The 19,777-nt window shown below is 37.8% G+C and overlaps 1 protein-coding gene across 1 annotated transcript in view; it reads left to right on the top strand.

The window, feature by feature from the left end:
* The window catches only part of COL22A1 (collagen type XXII alpha 1 chain), a 506,948-nt gene that overhangs the window by 367,990 nt on the left and 119,181 nt on the right, over positions 1 to 19,777 (top strand). The window contains exons 32-35 of the mRNA XM_044684460.1: positions 7,198 to 7,251; positions 8,375 to 8,428; positions 11,998 to 12,051; positions 17,581 to 17,634. Coding sequence (XP_044540395.1) covers positions 7,198 to 7,251; positions 8,375 to 8,428; positions 11,998 to 12,051; positions 17,581 to 17,634 — 216 coding nt within the window. The remainder of the gene's footprint in view (positions 1 to 7,197; positions 7,252 to 8,374; positions 8,429 to 11,997; positions 12,052 to 17,580; positions 17,635 to 19,777) is intronic.

The raw sequence follows: 19,777 nt of genomic DNA, 5'->3' as shown, positions 1-19,777 counted from the left end.
GATTTGATTGCCTTCATGACTTGCCTAAGTGGAAAGGGCTCTTCTCTGGGCTTGCTCTGCCTGTCCATTAAAATCTCTCTACAATGAAGAAAGAAAAAGGAGTGCCTATAAAAAAGATTCATTGCAGAATACCAAGCTATACTCCCTGGGGCAGCCTCGGTTGCCAAAGCAACATGTGTTTGTATTTATGATTTTCTAAAGTGTTATTCCGTTTGACTTCATTAATGCTCTTCTTCGGTGTGCATTTTCTGAGTCCCTGTAGGTCAAGAGGAGGTGGGAAATGCTGAAGGGTTTAGAGGAGTTTTAAAATCTGCAGAACAATTAGGAAAAATCACATTCATAGGAGTAGACCATCTCTCTGCTCCAGGCATCAGTCTTTGCAAATCACTGTATTGCTGAAGTGGTTGCACATTCCACAAGATGGCAATAGCAGTTGCTGGTTTTCCTGAGATCTTGGTCCTTCAACCTAAAGATACGGGAAGTATGAAAGGATAGAATGGGCTGCTCCAGAAATGGAATCAACCTTGGAGAGCACTGAGTACAATTAATAACTCACATATATTAGACATTTTTGTACCTCTCTGAGTCTCAGTTTTCTCATCTTCTGTACAAGGATAGACTAGATGACCTGTAAGCTCCCTCCAGGCAGCTCTAGAAGTCTGTGGCTCTATGGAGCATTTACAGATTGTCCAAATGCTTTTTTTACAGCAGCCTTGAGGAAGAAGATATGCCAGAGCCACTCTCACCTTTTACAGTGTAGGAAACTGAGACTCAGAGAAATGAAGTAAAATACCCATGGCTACCCAGTAGTAATAATAATTCATTTTTCTGTTTTTCTTTAGAGCATTTAAAATATTCTCACCATAAAAATCCTGTGAGGTAGACAATTCAAGGGCAAGCATCATTATCCCAATTTACAGGTGAAAAAATGGAGACACTGCGAGGTTAAGTTATTTGCCTGTAGTCAGAATAACCTCAGAAAGAATCTTAGCAGCCATGTAGTCCAACAGATAATAGACAAAAACCCTGTTTAGTGCTCAATAGTAAGATCCCTAATAAGTGGCAGAATAGCCCCTACTTCAACACTCCCACCAAGGAGAGGAAAACCACCACCCCTAGAGGTAGATCCTTCCACCTTTGAACAATGCTAATTATTGGGAATTTTTCCTTCTGAAAACAAACTTTAATTGTTGCTACAACTTCTATCTTTTGCTACTGATTCTTCTCTCTAGAACCAAAACATCCCTCTTCATCATCATGGCTCTTCAAATTCTTGAATACCATCTTCTCTTTTCCAGGCTAAACATCTCTAATTCCTTTAAATGATCCTCCATCCACAATGTGTTTTTCAGTCCCCTCACCATTCTGGTCAACTCCACCAAAGACTCATTCCACAGGCCACAGCCAAGCAAAAGTAACCCACTCCCACTCTCCATACTGAACCCTCTTCCCCAGTCTCAGCCTACTTTCTTGTGGCACTATAGTCAAGCACTTATGTTTTGTTTCACCCCTAGACCTGTGTTCTCACTTCGCCATGAAATTGCAAAAATGTGATTCCCCAGAACTAGATGCAATACTTCAGATGTCCCAGGACTAGTACTCAGATCCACTGAGACCATCAATTTGCCACCTTCAGGGCTCTTCTTCTTTGATCACAGTCTAAGGTCACTATTGCTCTTTTGGCTGCCCAATCACACTATCAACACATACTGACCTGAAGTTGGGATTCATTTGAGGAGTGTGAGATGAATTATTCATGTTGGTGAGAGAGGCTTCAGGAAGAGAAGAGATAGCCAGGAATTTATGAATGAACTATTAAAGATAGGCTTTTTAACCAAATCTTTACAACACATAGACTTTGCACTTAGAAAGCTCTCAGAAGATGCTGTATTGATTATTTTTCTCTGTCAGAATGTTGATGGTTAATATCATTGTCATCATCATGGCAAGCATTTTTAGTACCTACTATGTGCCAGGATCTGTGCTAAGTACTTTGCAAATATTATCCCATTTGATCCTCTGGGAGGTAAATGTCATTATGATCCCCATTTTAAAGATGAGGAAACTGAGACAGTGATGACAGTGATTAAATGACATACCCAAGGTCACATGGCTGTCTGGCACCAGATTTAAAGTCAGGTCTTCCTGACTCAGAGCTCGTTAAGTAGTTGGTTAATAGGACTTGTCTCCAGCACCCATTTAATTTTATATTCTTACTAAGGTCACCAAGTTAGGAGCATAGACAACTTTAACTAATGGAGGGAGGAATGAGATTCAGCCTTTCTCTTTGATTCTTTCTAACTGAGCAATAAAGAGAGAGCTGCTTAACTCAAAAAATTTTTGAAAGAAAATATTTTTTGAATCTTAAAGAGCTAAATAAATGTCATTTATCACACACACATACACACACACACACACACCAATTTCAGAGTTTGGAAAGAATATAGTATAGCATCTAATCCAAACTATACCTGAAAATACATTCCTTCTATAGCACATTTGATAGTCATTTAAATGGTCATTTAGTTTTTGTTTAAAGTTCATAAAAAAGGAGGAACCCATTATCTCCCAAGATGCAGAACAAAACTGAGGGCTTACCCTGGCAGATAGGCATATATCTCTGTGAGGCCAAAGGAAAAACATAGGTGAAAAGGAAGCAGGATGGGAAGTTGTCTTTGATAAATCCAAGTCCTTTGGCTCAGATGAATGTCATCCTCCATTCCTGGAAGAGCTGGCAGATGGGATGGAGGGGCCATGTGTAACAATTAAAAGAGCCTGTAATGGATGTTTTATAGAAGGGAGATAGAGAGAGTCTATAAGGTGAATCTCTCTTCCAGCTCTCCCCTGGGACCAAATATACACTGGGAGACTTTAAGGAGGTGTCACCCCAAAACTGGGTGACTTGGATGGTCGTGCTGCCTCACAGGAGTTGGGGGCAAAGCTTCCCTATAAGATAAGGTATGTGGTACCCCAATCCAATTCTGAATAAGGACATGGTTCACACAAACTTCCCCCCAATCAGTTAAATTCACAGCGGGTGGTCCGGCTTCAAGATGGAGGCAGCCAGACAAAACTGTGGTTACCCCCTTCCTCATTGTCTCTCAGGCACTCTGGAACACTATCAGGGATTGGGGAAAGTGATGAAGGGCAGAGGGATTTGGGGGTGCCCTCTTCTCTATTTCCCACTTGGTTGGGAACCTTTGAGGTTCCCACTCCTAAGCTTCTTTCCCTGCCCCTTCTCCTTCTGTTTCTATCCCTTTCTATAATTATAAGTTTTGACTGAAAGGGGGTCTCTCAGCAAGTTTGGGTAATGGGAGAAAGAGACTAAGAGATTGCTCCCAATATGGAGTCCAAACTTAGCAGACAGGATGGTTGAAGTCTTGATGGGTGAGATGCGATGGAATGGCTTTGATCAGAGAATCAAGTTTTCAATTTCCAAAGAAAGATCCTCAGGAAGCCCTCAGGACCGGATCCAAGCTGGGTTGTCCTCCTTTTCCCTTTTTCCAATCCTCTGCCTGGGAGACCTTTCCTTTCTTTCCTCCTTGGAGAAAATCACAGAATCCTCTCTAGTCTCAACTGTTAGCAATTCCATTCTCTGGCTCCTTTTGTCCCATCCCCCTTGCACAAATCCCATCCTTACACATAGGCATTGATCTTAGAAAGATAATGGAAACCAGAAGAGCTACTACAAAAAGTAAGAACAGAGGAAATGTCCTGATATCTAAAAGGAAAGAGAATAGTCTTCAAATCATAGGTCAGGGAGCCAGACTGCAATTCCTAGGGGAATTCTAGGGTGAATCAATAAGGAGAAAGTTGCCTAGCATATAGAAAAGGAAACTATTATTATGAAGGACCTACCTGGGGCAGCTAGGGGGCACCATGGATGGAGGAAAGAAGATCTTGAGTTCCAATCTGACCTCAGACATGTATCAGTTGTGTGTCCTTAGGCAAGTTGCTTAATTCTGTTTGCCTCTATTTCCTCATCTGTAAGATGAGCTGAAAAAGGAAATGGCATATCACTCTAGTATCTTTGCCAAGAAAACTCCCAATGAAGCTGCAATGATTTTAAATGAATGAAAATGACTGAACAAAAACAACAGGGCCAGCCTAATCTCATTTACTTTTTTGAATTGATAATTAAATTAAGAGATGAATGAAAGTCTGTGGATATATTTCACCCAGATTTTAGCATGATTTTTTATTAAATAGCTTATGCTATTCCTGGGAAGGAAAGGGAGAAATGGATAAGGATAATCATACAATTCAGAACTTCTAGGACAGCCAGGATTCGAGAATGATTGCTCATGGGTTGATGTCAGTATGGCGCACTGTCTCCAATGGAGCTCCAGGGCTTGTCCCTGTTTTCTTAATGACTTGGATAAAACAAGAGATGTCATGATCATCAAATCTGCAGATGGCACAAAAATAGCAGGAATAGCTAACATATTAGATGTGTTATCTATTGTTATATTAGATATGTTATATCTGAGCACCAACGGATCATGCCAGGTGAGATCACTTTACTGAATATTAGAAGATGAAATTCATTAAGACCAAGCAAGAGATAGAGAATATTACAAAATGTAAAATAAATAATTTTGATTATATTAAATTAAAAAGGTTTTGTACAAACAAAATCAATGCAAATAAAACTAGAAGGGAAGCTTCAAATTGGGGGAAAAATCTTTATTAAAAACCTCTGACAAAGGTCTAATTTCTCACATTTATAAGGAGCTAAATCAATTGTACAAAAAAATCAAGCCATTCCCCAATTGATACATGGTCAAGGGACATGAATAGGCAATTTTCAGTTGAAGGATTCAAAACTACCAATAAGCACATGAAGAAGTGTTCTAAATCTCTCATAATTAGAGAAATGCAAATCAAAACAACTTTCCAGTATCACCTCACACCTAGCAGATTACCCAATGTGACAGCAAAGGAAAATGATAAATGTTGGAGGGGATGTGGCAAAAGTGGGACTGGTACATTGGTGGTAGAGTTATGAATTGATCCAACCATTCTTGAAGGTAATTTGGAATTATGCACAAAGGGTTCTAAAAGACTGTCTGCCCTTTGATTCAGTCATACCACTGCTGGGTTTGTACCTCGAAGAGATAGTAAAGAAAAAAACATGTACAAAAATATTTATAACTATGCTCTTTGTGGTGGCAAAAAACTAGAAGAAGAAGGGGTGCCCATCGATTGGGGAATGGCTGAACAAATTGTAGTATCTGTTGCTGATGAGATATTATTGTGCTGAAAGGAATAAAGAACTGGAAGAATTCCATGTGAACTGGAAAGACTTCCAGGAAGTGATGCAGTGAAAGGAGCAGAACCAGGAGAACAATATACCCAGAGGTTGATACATTGGCACAATTGAAAGTAATGGATTCCTCTACTAGAAGCAGTGCAAGACAATTCTGAGGAACTTAGGAAAAAGAACGCTATCTACATCCAGAGAAAGAACTGTGGGAGTAGAAACACAGAAGAAAAACAATTTCTTGATCTCATGGTTCTATAGGATATGATTAGGATTTTGATGTTAAAGGATTACTGCGAATATTAATGACATGGAAATAGTTTCTGAAGAATTATAAGTGTAAAACGCAGTGAAATTGTTCATTGCTCGTGGGAGGCAGGAGAGAAAAGGGGAAGGAAAGAACATGAATCATGGAACCATTGAAAAATATTCTAAATTAATTAATTAAATGAAAAATGAAAAAAAGATGAAATTCAATGTGGAGAAATAGAAATTCTTTCATTTAGGAAAAAAAATATAAACTTCACTAGGACAGTTTAGGGAAAACTTGATTGGACAACAGTTCTAAAACAAAACAAGATCTGGAGTTCTTAGTAAATCACAAGTTCATATAAGTTAGCCAGTAATCAAAAAACCTAATGTAAACTTGGACTGCATTAAAAGGGGCATGTTGTTCCTGTTGTTCATTTGTGCCCAAAACTTTCTGGAGTTTTTATGGCAAAGATTCTGGAGGGGTTTTTTTGTTTGTTTTTTGTTTTTGTTTTTGTTTTTTGTCATTTTCTTCTCTGGCTCGTTTTACAAATGAGGAACCAAAGACAAATAGAGGGTAGTGAATTGCCCAGGGTCACATAGCTAGTGTCTGAGGCCATATTTGAATTCAGGAAAATGAGTTTTCTGACTTCAGGCCTGGCACTCTATCCACTGTGCCATCTAGCTGCCCCTAAGAAGGGGCATAGGTTCCAGATATAGAGAGATGATAAACTCATTGAACTCAGCCCATGTCAGCCTTCATTTGTGGTCCTGTGTTTAGTTCTGAGTATTGTAGTTCAAGAAATACATTGACAAATTATATAATAACCAGAAGAGCACAGCCAAGATGGTGAATAGTTTGGGGTTCTTGTCATAAGAATCAAATCAAGATCCTGAGCATGTTTAATCTAAAGAGAAGACACCTTGCCGAACATAATAGTTCTCTTAAATTATTTGAAAATCTCTCCTATAAAAGGATTAGACTTCTTCTATTTGGTTCCAGAGGGAAGAACCAGAAGCAAAGGTTAGAAGCAAAATTAGGGTTGCTGTTATTTAAAAAAAAGAAAGAAAGAAAAAGGAACTTTCTAACAATGACAATTGCCCCTAAAGTAGGATGGGCTACCTAATGAGCTAATTGATCTTTACTGAATGCCTTCAAGAAGAAATCAGAAAACCACTTGGATATTGTTGTGAGGAGTATGGTATATCAAGCACTCCTTTCAGGTATGAGTTATATTAGACAGCTTCTGACATCCCTTCTGGCTCTCAGATTTTGATTCTGTGATTCTGAGTCTGCTGAGACTCAAGACACTTTTGAGTAACTCTTCCAGAGTTCAAATTTGGCTTCAGACACTTACTAGCTGTGTGATCCTGGGCAAATGACTAAACCCTATCTGCCTCAGTTTCCCCATCTATAAAATGATCTAGAAAAAGAAATAACAATCTACTCCAGTATCTTTGCCAAGAAAGCCTCAAAAAGTCAAGAATTCAGACATAACTAAAATGATTTAACAACAGTGTAACTTATATTAGTTTTGAAAGCATTTTTATTCAATTTGTTAATTTTTATGCTCCCTCCTATCTATAGCTCTCTAGGAGACTGAAACTAAAGTCATCCACCTTTTATGAGTCTATTTGCTCTGACACTAACACATATGACCTTCCTTTTTATTGCCCCTTGCTAGGGAGAAGCTGGGCAGAAGGGAGAGAAAGGAGATCCAGGCATCAGTGGGGAACCTGTGAGTATTACAGAAGCCTTTTAACAATTTGTCTCATGGAACATGCTAGTTCTCAGCTGTCACACTGAGAAACATCCACACAGAAGGGTCATACCTGCAGCAGGCATGTTGTTAGCAAAAATGCAATTCTCTTATGATGCTCTGAACCTTTATCAGAGACTCTAGAAGTTAAATGGGAGATAGTGTTCCCACTCAACACTGCCATGATGGATAATCAGTCCCCTGCCTCCTAAGGTAGCCTATGCCACTTCTGAGCAATTCTAATAATTTAGGACTTTTAACCTAAATTAAGTTGAAATTTAGTTTTCCATGACTTCTGGAGGGAGCAGCTAGGAGGTTCATTGCTAGAGTACTGGATTTAGAGTCAGGAAAAGCTTAATTTTAATCTGACCTCAAACATTTAGTAGGTGTGTGAACCTGTGCAAATTATTTAGCCTATTTTTGCTCAATTTCTTCAACTGTGAAGTACAGATAATAATAGCATCTACTCCCCCCACAACCAGTCATGTGAGTATTAATGAGGCAATATTTATAAGATACATAATATGTGCTTCATACATATTTGTTACTTTCCTTCTACCAATTGGTCCTGTTTCTTCTCCAGGGGGCCAAACAGGGTAAAAATAGTCTTTCTTCCACTTAATTAAAAAATGGGTTAGTTAGAACACATTCAAAGGAAAGTGAATAGAAGGAATTATTGAAAAAAATTTTTTGCCTTTATAATGAAGATGAAACCTAGTGGGGATAAAAATCCCCATCTTTAAATCTGAAATATTGTCATGAAGAAGGATTGGTTATTTTGCTTGACCATCAGGCAACAAGGTAGGTTGAAATTTACAGAGCAATATTTTGGTTCAGACTAAGTTACAACCTCCCAACAATTTATAAGACATCAGGAAAACAATTAGAGTTGTCCAAAAGTGGAATAGGTTGCCTCATAATGCAGTAAAAATCACCATCACTGGACATCATCAAGCTGAGATTAAAGAACATTCATTTTAGATGAGATTCCTACTTTGAGTAAGGATTGCCCAAAAAGATCTTTGAGTCTCAGAAGTCATAGAAGACTTTTCTTTTGTAATTCTTGGATTAGATGATTCCATGATCCTTTGATTGATTTTAGGGACCACGTGGTTTTCAAGGTGAAGTGGGACCAAGAGGACCTCCAGGACCCCCGGTAAGTGAAATTGTTATACTCTATTTTCAGTAGGTCTTGGCTTTACAGTAAAAAGCAATAGATACCCTTTTCCATTTTTCTAGTACCAATTTGCATGTCCTATGTTTATATATCTTATAAACATTAACAAACACTTCCCTATAAATGGAAAACAACCACAGATTTGTCAAACTCAAGAGATATTTAGGGATGGTCAAGAATGTGCTGGAGCCAGCTTGAACTAGCTTTCAAGAGCTTATTTTCAAATTTTTAGGGTGAGCATTTACGTCTGGGAAATCAGCAAAAACTACAAGTCAAGACTTTATTTATTTATTTTTAATTGTCCAGACTTAAGAAAGTGATAGAGGAAATATTAATAATTCAGATTAAAATCAATGTATATCATGTATAAATTATTTTTATGTATAACATGTATATAATATTTTTTTTCTGAAAAGTCAGTTGTTAAACTAGCATAGTCAGAGGACCTCAGGTTCTGTCTTCCAATCATGGTTTGGTAGCTAACGAAGTCTAAGCATTTAACCTCACTTAGCCTCAGTAAAACGAAGAGGTTGAGCTGAATGATTTCTAATGTCTCTTCTGGCACTAAAATCCAATGCTCTGCCATATGATCTTGAATAAATCTTTGGACCTCAGTTTCCTCATTTGAGGAGATTAGGCTACATGATCTTTGCTGTTTCTTCCAGTTCTAGCATTTAGTAATTCAATGCTGCATTTTGATCCCTTATAACACATCGGGAAAACATGATTCTGCCCTCATGCTAGATTTGTGAACATGAATAAATATCTTTACTATCCTTTACCTCTGTTTCCCCATCTGTAAAATGCTTATAGTAAGTACTCCACAGGGATGTTAATAAGGCTCAAATGAATGCAAAGTGTGTTACATGCCTCCAAATATGATAAAATATGTTTATTCATATTATTATTGGTGATCTATGCTTTTGAAAACATTTTCATGTACCTCATGTACACACCTCGACTCTATCCAGTTAATATTTCATGTCATTGTTTTTGGTGTGAGAACAATGAAATGTCCAGTTTCTGTGATTAACTTTCAAATATCCCATCCCACTCCTGCTAATTTACTTTCCTAATTCTGTGTTACATTAATTCGTGTGAAAGTTAGTTTCCACTTTCTGAATAATGAGTGGGAAAGGTGATCTAGATGTGGAAGAGGTAACAAAATGAGATGAAAAATTTGCTGCAGACAATTCACAGTAGATAGCCCACACATCGATAATCGCGAGTTGACTGAAACGCTCATTTAATTTCTATGATGGGGTTAGGTAGAACAGGAATGAAGGACATAAGGGGATAAAATAACACACTTTGTGGACTTAATAACTGTCATTAAGTATAACTCACTCAAGCCTGCTTCTAAACCATTAAGCATAAACAATTAAAATGTTTCACATGCTGGCATTCACAATCTGGTTATTAATCTTCTGAGTGGGGCTTAATTGATTGAGCATGAGGGCACAGTTTTAGCATTCTGAATTTTGCCCTTTATAATATTTGCCCAAAATCCATTCAAAAACTTGTGGTCATACTTATACCTCAAATTCGATGAATAATTCATATTCTCCTTGGTCAAGTGGAAGAGCAACCTGGAATCTTTTCGCAGTAATAATATTGATTCCATTCTCATCTCTGCTCTGCTTAGCTGTGCATCCTCAGGCAAATCAACAGAACATTAAAGTAGAGGACCTTAGAAACTAAAGATTAGAATTAGAAGGGATCTTAGAACGTTGCAACCAAAGAGAATTTTAGGATACCGAATTTAGGAAGCGACCTGAAAGATGATATAATCCTCTATATGGCTCCCTGTTTAAAGCATTAGGAAGATGAAGCCCAGACAGTTAAATTATCTTCTTTGAAGTTACTCAGATAGGGAGCAGCAGCGAGGTGGCTCAGGATTGACAGTCAAATCAGACAGATTTGAAAGATGGGAAGTCCTGAGTTCAAATCTGGTCTCAGATATTTCCTAGCTGTGTGATGATATTGAGCAAGTCATTAACTACTGTTATCACTCTTCTGACTTGGAACCAATACACAGATTTGATTCTAAGATATAAGGTAAGAGTTTAAAAACAAAAGTTATTCAAGTAATTACAGAACCAGGATTCTGAACCATATTTTAGACTCTAAATCCAGTACTCAGCTCCCTATAAGATATTGTTTGCATCAAGGCTATCATTTTAATAAGCTGGAAACTATACAGCACTTGTATGTAAATATAGATTTTGTCTTGTGATTTGGGCTTGCATAGGAAGTAGGGCTCCCTTCATATGAGATCTGTGTCAGATCCATTAGACCTCAGTTGCCTTATTTTTATGACCTTGGATAAATCATTTGCCCTTGTATTTGGGCTTGTGTTTCATCATTTTTTTTTTAAAATTGAGATTAGATGTGATAGATGATTTCTCTGGTATTCTGTACCTTAATAGTCTATGTCTTAGGGTCTTTTTCAGCTTTGATAGTTTACATTTCAGGCAGGTTGATATGCAGTGGATGAGGCACTTTACTTGGTATCAGGAAGATACTCATTTAGGTTCTGCTTCAGACATTCACCAGCTGTGTGACCCTGAGTAAGTGACCTAACCGCTGCCTTCCTCAGTTTCCTTAACTGTAAAATGGCAACAAAAAGCAAAAGCACCTACATCCCGGGGATATTACGAAAATCATTTGAGATTATATTTGTAGAAAGCATTTAGAAGTGTTTGGCGTTATATAAATGCTTATTCACTTCTCCTTAACAGCCCATTCAAATTAAACATACTAAAACACTATGAACATGAACTCTTAGGTGAAATTTTAGTGCTCAAATCAAAACTCTTTAAGGCTAGTATATGAATTAAGTATATGAATTCTAAAAATTAGAAGTGATCAAGCATACAGCTGTAACAGAGCACAATCATCTTTTAGACCATTGTATGCCAATCAGCCAGTAAGGAGGGAGGAAATTAAATTTCTGGCGTATACTCCCCAAATTGTTTGACTTTAAAGAGTTTAGAGTCTGAGTTCACCCAAAAGAATTTCATGTGATACATTGACAGAAGAAGTGTGCTTCTCAAGGTAAAAACTAATTTTGCTTCAAAATCTTTCTTCTTGTGGTGGAAAGAATGGCAAGCTGGAAGTCTGGGGTTTTAGACCAGACTCAGTTTAGAACTACCTCCTCTTGGACAGTTCCCCTACTCTTTGCTTTCTCATTTATAATTGCAGAGGTATGAGACTAGAAAACACTACATATGCTCTTTCCTATTTAATAGTCTATAAGCTAACATTCCATGCTGTATTTTCTTAAATCCTTGCCATGTTAACATTCTTTTCTCTGTATTCCTTGAGTCTCTGCTCTAATATTTAAAGTACTTGCTCCTTGAACACCTTCTGGTTCGAACAGTCTATGAACCCATGCTTTCCTCTGATGCTTCCCCCTCCTCCAACATATAACTTTTGCCTTTCAACACCTCATTTAATTGAGTAGAGCAGCTCTCTGTCTGAGACCCCAGATGTTAGGCTGAGTTCAGCAGTTCCTAATTTCCTTGTGTCCCTTTGTTCCTCTCTAGGGTGCTCAAGGCCCAGAAGGAGCCCGAGGGGGACCTGGAGCGGCTGGAAACACTGTGAGTAATTGCCTCTCTGACGTGTCTCCTTCACAGGGCACACAGCAGACGGGATGCACCAGCAGCTGCATTGCAGATTTTGGTTCTTGGGCTAATTCTGTAGGGGAGGACGTGATGAGTAAACAAAGACACTTATTGAACTGCTTAGGATTGAGCAGAATCTCAGACCCTTCATTCATTACAAACCAATCCATTCATTACTTCATGTTAAAATTTTAAAGAGTTGGTCACACAGATTTCTTTCATTATAGATTCTCTATCACTACCATAGTCCTTTCTGGTCTAGGCAAAGCAAAGACGGGGCTGCTCTCTTCCTTAGTTGTCCAAAAAGTAAAGATGCATAATATGAGGCTAGGCTTTTTAAAAAATCTCAGTTGGGTTCTTTGTCCTTATGGTTGATTAAAGATGTGTTTTGTTAAATCAGCACAAAGGGATGCATCTTTCTACCTGCCTTCTCATCCTAGCATGTGCCAAGTAGTATTAGTGCACAAAACAGATGCTTAGAGCTTTTAATCAAAGGGAAATTCTCAATAAGTTAATTGTCTTGGAAGAGAAAGTACTGGAATTCTTTATCTTCAGAGCTTGCCCCCTTTATTGATAGATCCAACAAACCATGTGAGATATACTCACACTTTCAAGAGGGTAGTTCCTATCAACAGCTACTACTAGAAGAGGTCTGATTAGACAATGGTTCCTGTAAAAAAAATTTAAAGGGGGGGGGCAGCTGGGTAGCTCAGTGGAGTGAGAACCAGGCCTAGAGACTGGAGGTCCTAGATTCAAATCTGGCCTCAGACACTTCCCAGCTGTCTGTCCCTGGGCAAGTCACTTGACCCCCATTGCCTACCCTTATCTCTCTTCTGCCTTGGAACCAGTACACAGTATTGATTCTAAGATGGAAGGTAAGGGTTTAATAAAAAAAAAAAAGATTTAAAGGATTGGGTGGACTGTAGTCTCCATATAAATCAGTGATGTTCCTTGGAAGTCCAAAAAGCTAATGAGATCTGGGGCTGCATTAAGTTAAAGAGTCAATGTTTGGAATAAGACAGGTGGCAGTACTACTGTATTCTGCTCCATCCAACCTTCCCGATGTCATCTAGATTATTATGTTCAGTTCTGGGTGTGACATATTTGAATGACACATAAATTGGATCATGTCCAGAAGAGATCAACCAGAATGGAGATCAACCTGAATGTCATATGATAGAAGTATTTGTCAAAGAAACTAAGGATATTTATCCTGGGAAAAAGAAAAGAGTAAGGACAAGAGATCTGTGTTTAAGCAATTGAAAGATATCTATGTGGAGGAAAGAATAGACTTATTCTGCTTATCCTGGAAGGCAGAACTAGGAAAAGTTGGCAGAAATCAGAGAGGCAGATATAGGTGGCATATAAAAAAAGAACAATGATAACAAGCCTTCCCCTCCCCAAAACAAACCATTCCTAATAAATACAGCAATGCTAAATTGGAAGAAGGACCTGCCTTGGAAGATAATGGATTCTTCTTCACTGGAGGTCTTCAAGTTGAGACTGGATTCCTGTTAAAATACAGATAATATTAGTTAGCCTCTGAGATCTTTTGTGACTCTGAGATCATACAATTCTTTGTCCAAATCATTTCATCTCCAGCCCACAGGTAAAGATTGAGGTAGAGCTACTGGTTGAGAAGTCTGACTATTGTCCTGGGTCAGATTTGGGCTCAGAATATATGAAGGGAGTAGCAAGTGATTGTTGACTAAGAGACTTATCACTATCTCGAGGGTCAGAATATGACAAACCAATATTTTAATAAAAGTGGGCAAATCCATTAGACTAGAGTCAGTTCTAAGGATGGCAATAATCATCTCAAAAGAATGAAGTAAAATCTTACTTTACTCACAAAATTAAAAAACGTTTTTTAACATGTTTTAATTGGTAAGCATTGATTTTCTCTCTCAAACCCCTCCCCACAAAAAATATAAAAAAGGAGAAAAATAAATCTGTTTTAACAAGTATTTATAGTCAAGCAAAACAAATTCCCTTATTGGCCTCCTCTCAAAAAATATATCTCATTCAAAATCTTGATTAAAAAAAGTACTCGGTATAGAAACCCTGGGCAGTATTCTTTCTTCAGCTTCTGAATTTAGAATTGGTCCTTCAGGTGTGCCAAGCCAATACTGCCCATTTTCACTGATCTTCTACCTCCCCCAAACACCACTTCAATGGTAACTTCTAAGACAAGGGGCATGAGACAATCTACTATGGACCCACTTCTAGATTCCTTCCTCACTTCATACAAGAATACTCAGTCTCTAACACAATTCTTTGAAAGAGGCAAAGAGAACTCTCATCAATCGCTCCTCGTTCCTAGTAAATTGACCAATGCAGGACTTATCTTCAAAGTCTTCCACACTCATAGAGAAAAGTAGAACCTCACAGGTTAACAATATTCTTCTAAGGAATGTAAAAGATCGAATCTATAAAACCTATAGGTCAAGGCCCAAGAGTCTGGCCCCCCAAATTATAGGATTCCAAGCTTCAAGAGACCACGAAAATATCTTGGTCAGTTCTCTCATTGAACAGAAAGGAAAGCTGGGATTCAGGGAAGTATTAGTGGCTTAATCAAGGTATAACTGGCATAAATATCAGACCTTGTGGGTACAAATACAATATTTATTTGTGGTTTTTTCCAATGTGCTATGCTGCTTTCCTGGGAAATATATAGCAGACCTTTACAACACAGGAGAAAGGATCTGAGTCATTAATTGTTTCACAGCAGAATTAAGTGTAAAAGGATAAAAATGTGATTTGCTACTCAGAGCAGCAAAGCACTCTGCTCCATAATGCTCTTTCATAATCCAAGGGTATCAGAGTCAGCAATGGCCTCTTATCTCTAGTTGAGTGAGATAAACTTAAAACACACTCAGAGCTCCAAGGACTTCTAGAGCAAACCAAATTGGACATTGCTATTGCTCATACTAGATGGTATGGCCTTGTGACCTTGAATAATGTATTTTTTCTCACTGGGCCTTAGTGTTTTCATCTGTAAAATGAAGGAGGTTGGATGAAATGATCTCTAAGGACCCTACCAACTCTAAATCCTATGGACTTCCCAAAACTGCATTTATGCTATTGAATTTCCCCAAGTACTGGGACCTGCTTGGCTAGCTCCATGGTGGATATTGTTGGTCTGATCCCCTAAAGGTATCCTGGCTTCAGATTCCCAACTATTTCTCATGCTACTTGATTTGTAGGGAGAAACACACACACACACACACACACACACACACACACACACACACACACANATTTGTAGGGACACACACACACACACACACACACACACACACACACACACACACACACACGGTCCCATATTCCTCAAAAAATAAAATTAAAGAATATTAGCATAGACCATTTATCATAAAAGAAATGTCTTGGTATTTACCTTTTATTTTTACATTAAAGTTATTTCTAAATACATCAGCCATCCTTTTCCACCTTGCAAACCATCCTTTGTGACAAAAAATGTTTAAAGAAACCAAAAGGAAAAAAAGTTTCAGTAAAACCAGTAAACACATCAGCTGTGTAGGATAGCATTGGTAATGAGTCTCAACCAGAGTCCCCTACTACTGCAATGAATGGAAAGAGGTACATTTTCTCACCTCATCTCTGGGACCAATCTTCATCATTATAATAACTCTATGCTCAGTTTTATTTTATTTCTCTTTCTACATTGCCCTCATTGTGTCATTTTATGGGCTCTGCTTCCTTCATTTTACAATAGTATATATGCCTCATATTTCTCTAAATTCTTCTTATTTCTTAATGTGTGGTAACATTCTACTTTTATTCTATTACATCCATGTACCAAGTTTTTTTAAACATTTCCCAACAGATCATTGGATTTCCCAGTGGTCAAACTATAGAAGCAAACAATCTTTGAAAGATTTTCAAACTGAATGTGAAACTTTACTTTAAATCACTAAAAGTAAGAGAAATGCAAAGTAAAAACCACTCTGAGAATTGCAAATGAGCAGAAACAATAAAAACAGGAACATTCAGTGTTAAAATTGCTATGGGAAAACAGGTGTACTAAGGGTCTCTTGATAGAGCTCTGAATTACTCCAACTAGTCCTACTATCAGTTTGAAATTATACAAGAAAAATTCATAAACTGTCTATATTTGTTGGCTTAGTCATGTTGCTATTGGGCATATGCTCCAAAGAAAATGGGCTTAAGTATCCAACATATAATGTACTATAATATCAAAAAACTGAAAACCAAGTGAGTACTCATTGAGATTGACTGAAACAAAAACTGTATTATAAAAATGATATTGTCCAGTAAGAAGTTATATATATATGTATATATATATATATATGAACTTTGGGAGAATATAATAAGAATTATACAAAATGATGCCAAATGAGAAACAGAATGAAAAATATTCACAACTATAAGATCATAATTTAAAAAAAATCACTAAAAGGTAGCCATGTTTTGATTGATTGAAAGACCAGTGGAAGTCCCCAACAGAAAACAAAACAGAACTAACTCTTCACAGCTGAGAACAGAGATACTCCCAAAGTAGAATGTTATTTGCATTTCCAAATGCACTCCATGCATTGGCTGTTTTTGCTAATTTGCTTTTTATTGGTCACCAGAGGTCAATCTAAAGGGGAATGAGAGTTTCCTGTCTCCCCCAGAAATAACTTTAATGTCAATACAAAAGACAGTATACATACACATGTCCCCAGCTTTGGTAAATATTTCTGATCATTGTATTTATTAGTACTTTTTCTTTTTCTGACTGCTGTGATATACTCCTTGGACAGCCTTTGACTCAGTAACACCACCAGCAGGCTATCCCTGAGAGTTGGATTGTTTCTTTTTTGCCAGCATAAGGAAGGGTGCCATCTTTCTTCCAATACTTAATACTATCAGTAGTAACCAACTAAAAATATATATCAATTCCTTTTTTTAATTTTTATCATTATTTTATTCCAATAAAAAAATCTAAAGTTTCAAAAGTTACATGATTTATGTTGTCTCCCTTCCCTCTTCCTTCCCCACTCATGGAGTTGACAAACAATTCCACTGGGTTATACATAAAACATAAATTCCTAAGGGACATGACCACTTCTGGGTACCTTATATGGCTGCATGGAAGCTGGCCCAAATTTAGTCAGTCTAGCTTGTTTTGACTGACCTGACCCTTCTAGGATAACTGGGCTGATCTATTCCAATAAACATTCTTGTGCCTTAGCATCATAAGCTGGTTTGTAATCAAGGTCCTAGTTTAGCAGGTCATGAGTGGCTCATGAGGAGAGATGCAGGATTTTGGGGTTGATTTTATTGTCTGTCTCCTAAAAATCAACTCAGGTCCAATGGAGAGCAGGAACATGGACTAGATATGATGTTGGCACCTTCACTTAGCAGAGTGTACTAGGAAAAAAATGGTCAATATTACTTTGAGTGGAAAATTTCTCCAAAACTGAAACATTTGTGCCATGAGTTGTATCTGAATATCTTTTCTCTTTGCTTCGATAGGGTGTTCCTGGACCAATAGGCCCCCCTGGTTCCCGTGGTCTCCCCGGAAATGTGGTATGTAATAAAAGCTCGTAGAGGGGAAATTGATTCAAAGCTTAATTGTTTCAAATGGAGTTCAGAGGTCAAGAATTTCATAATGGTGAACCAAAGGGGCACAATGCCCAGAACAGGAATTCAATAGGTATTTTCTTATTTGAATTATGACTGTACATAGAGGGGAAGTGTTAATGTTAATAATAGAGAGAAAGCTGGTTTTAGAATCAGCAAGACCTGAGTTCAATTTTAGCTTCTGATAGAGACCTAGATAATTCTCTAAGGCTAGAAGTTATAAAGAGGTCATGGATCTGCATTATTTAAGAGAATTTTCTAGAAAGTCCCTATACTAATGAAATCACAGTTATAAACACCTCCCCCTGCCATGCATCCCCTTAAATAATAATCATTTATCTTTGGAAAAGTCTTAGAGAAAAACATCAAAAGTCATGATATGCCTCTTCTAAGTCTCCCCTAATGGTGCAAAAACTCTCTTAACTGGAACATATTGTAGTATAAAAGAATAATTAAATAATAAACAAATAATATAATAAATCTGGGCAAATTCCAGGCTTGCCAAAGGTTAGTTCTTTTACATTATTAGCCACTTAGCCTCTCTGGATTGAAAAATAGCATTTTTATCTCTAAAATGATGAAAATAATAGTTGTCTCTACAATCTTCATGGGATTGGTATGACAATGTATCTTAAGGGCTTTAAAAATTGTAATGTATTATTCAAATTGCAAGTAGTTTGCACATTTATTATTCATGTGTATATTCTTCAATTTATTGTTTCTCCCTTCACTGCCTTTGAAGACCATGATGTATCCCAATTCTAGTAGCTTATCTTCATGAATTTCATTGGCAAAAATAAATATATAAATAAAATAAAATCCTACTCCTGATTCCCAAACCTTTGGTCACAAGTCTCTCCACAATAAGCTAGATTGGTCAATGCATGACAGATATACAAACTCTCAATAAACCCTAAACCTTTCCGGTTTGGTAGGATCTAGTAGACCTTGTATTTTGGTATAACATCTATAAATCCAGAACTACTTCCACAGTATGATGAGACCCCAGAGTAGGATTTTATAAATCAAAGGCATCCAGCCTCCCATTAAACAGCTTCAGCAATGAAGAATTTTTGTTTTTGTTTTCCCAGAGTGGTTCATATAAATTAAAAGACTTAAGAAGGATGGAAGCTTTTATCCAACTGGACTCTAATGGATGTATTAAAAAAAAAAGAAAGCAAAGCCTTTGGAGTCAGAAATCCCAATCAGTTTATCACAATATCATAGATCTGAAGCTACAAGAGTTATGAGGGATCATGTAATACATTCTTCTCATTTTGCAGATGAAGAAACTGAAGCCCAGGGAAGTTAGATAATCTGCCTTCCTTCACCTCTCTCTGTCTCTCTCTCTCTGTCTCTCTCTCTCTGTCTCTCTCTCTCTGTCTCTCTCTCTCCCCCTCTTCTCTCTCCCCCTCTCCTTCTCTGTCTCCCTCCATCTCTCTCTCCATCTGACTCTGTCTCTGTATCTCTCCAAATTCTGTCTTAGACACACACACAAAATAAAATCCAGCGGCTCTCTATCACTTCTAAGATCATATATAAAATCCTTTTTTATACATTTGGCATTTGGCATGGATACATACATAGTTGGTCAACAAATATGGATTTAAAGGCTTACAATGTAACAAGCATCGTATAAATACAAGGAAGAAAGGCAAACAGGAGTCCTCGCCCTTTAGGAGCTCACATTCTAAGGGGAGAGGCGGCATATAAAGAACCAGGTACATCTAGAAGATGTGGAAGGTGTGAGGGGAAGCAGGGATAGACAAGGTGCAAAAGGCAGCATGTGAGTTGAATCTTGAATGGAGACCAGAGAAATAGCACACTCGCACCCTGCCTGCCTTCTAGGAGTTCCTAATACAACAGGAGAGAAGGTGTATTCAAGGAATGAGAGGCAAGTGAATGGAGGATCAGTCAACAACATAGATATTGGAGAGAGACAGACAGGCAGACAGATGGGCGGAGACAGAGAGAGAGAAAGAGACATAGACAGAGACACTGAGAGAGAGATGGAGAGAGGGAGAGAGGGAGAGAGACCGAGAGAGAGAAAGAGACAGACAGAAAGAGACACAGAGAGAGAGAGGGAGAC

Source organism: Gracilinanus agilis, chromosome 1 (assembly GCF_016433145.1).
Source record: "Gracilinanus agilis isolate LMUSP501 chromosome 1, AgileGrace, whole genome shotgun sequence".
Taxonomy (NCBI): Eukaryota; Metazoa; Chordata; class Mammalia; order Didelphimorphia; family Didelphidae; genus Gracilinanus; species Gracilinanus agilis.
This window is presented reverse-complemented; position numbering and strand designations above follow the sequence as displayed.